At 53.9% G+C, this 531-nt stretch overlaps 1 protein-coding gene across 1 annotated transcript in view; it reads right to left on the reverse strand.

Moving 5' to 3' along the window:
• Positions 1-349: 349 nt before the first annotated feature.
• Positions 350-531, reverse strand: part of LOC119591607 (extensin-like) — a 1664-nt gene continuing 1482 nt past the window's right edge. Inside the window, exon 3 of the mRNA XM_037940365.1 lies at positions 350-421. Within this exon, the coding sequence (XP_037796293.1) occupies positions 350-421 (72 nt within the window). The remainder of the gene's footprint in view (positions 422-531) is intronic.

A 531-nucleotide genomic window follows, 5' to 3' on the forward strand; every position in this document is an offset into this window, starting at 1 on the left:
GTCCGCGCAGACGCAGACGCGAAGCCGCAGCGAGTTCCTTTCCGCCCGCCGCAGGATCGCCGCCGAGAAGAGTTGGAGAGGCTGGGCAGGGGAGAGGGGAGGGAGGGAGGGGGCAGGGCGAAAGGGTGGCAGAAGGGGCGCGAGGACAGGGATGAAGGGGTGCAGGGGGAGGGGGTGGTAGAGGGAGAGAAGGTTTTACTCTTTGCAATTGTATGCCAAATATTGCTTTTATTTCATGATTATTGGCCATAAAGCGAGTTTTATGGGTTATGCCCGCGTGGTCGAGAGCGATAATGACTGCAATGGCAGTATTTATACCTGACGCGGCAGATGAGTGGATATTACAGATTTAAGTCGCGGGGGCTCCTGGGTGTGAGCGGGTGTGCTTCGGGAATCCGCTTTTGGGAATGCGGCCTTGTGGCTGGGTGCGTCATCTCTTTAAAGTCTTGGATATCTTTACAGTTCTGTTTCGTTTTTTTCACGGTCTTCGTCGTCGTCGTCAGCATGGCCATTATTATCGTCATTATAATT

This window comes from Penaeus monodon, chromosome 29, assembly GCF_015228065.2.
Source record: "Penaeus monodon isolate SGIC_2016 chromosome 29, NSTDA_Pmon_1, whole genome shotgun sequence".
Lineage (NCBI taxonomy): Eukaryota > Metazoa > Arthropoda > Malacostraca > Decapoda > Penaeidae > Penaeus > Penaeus monodon.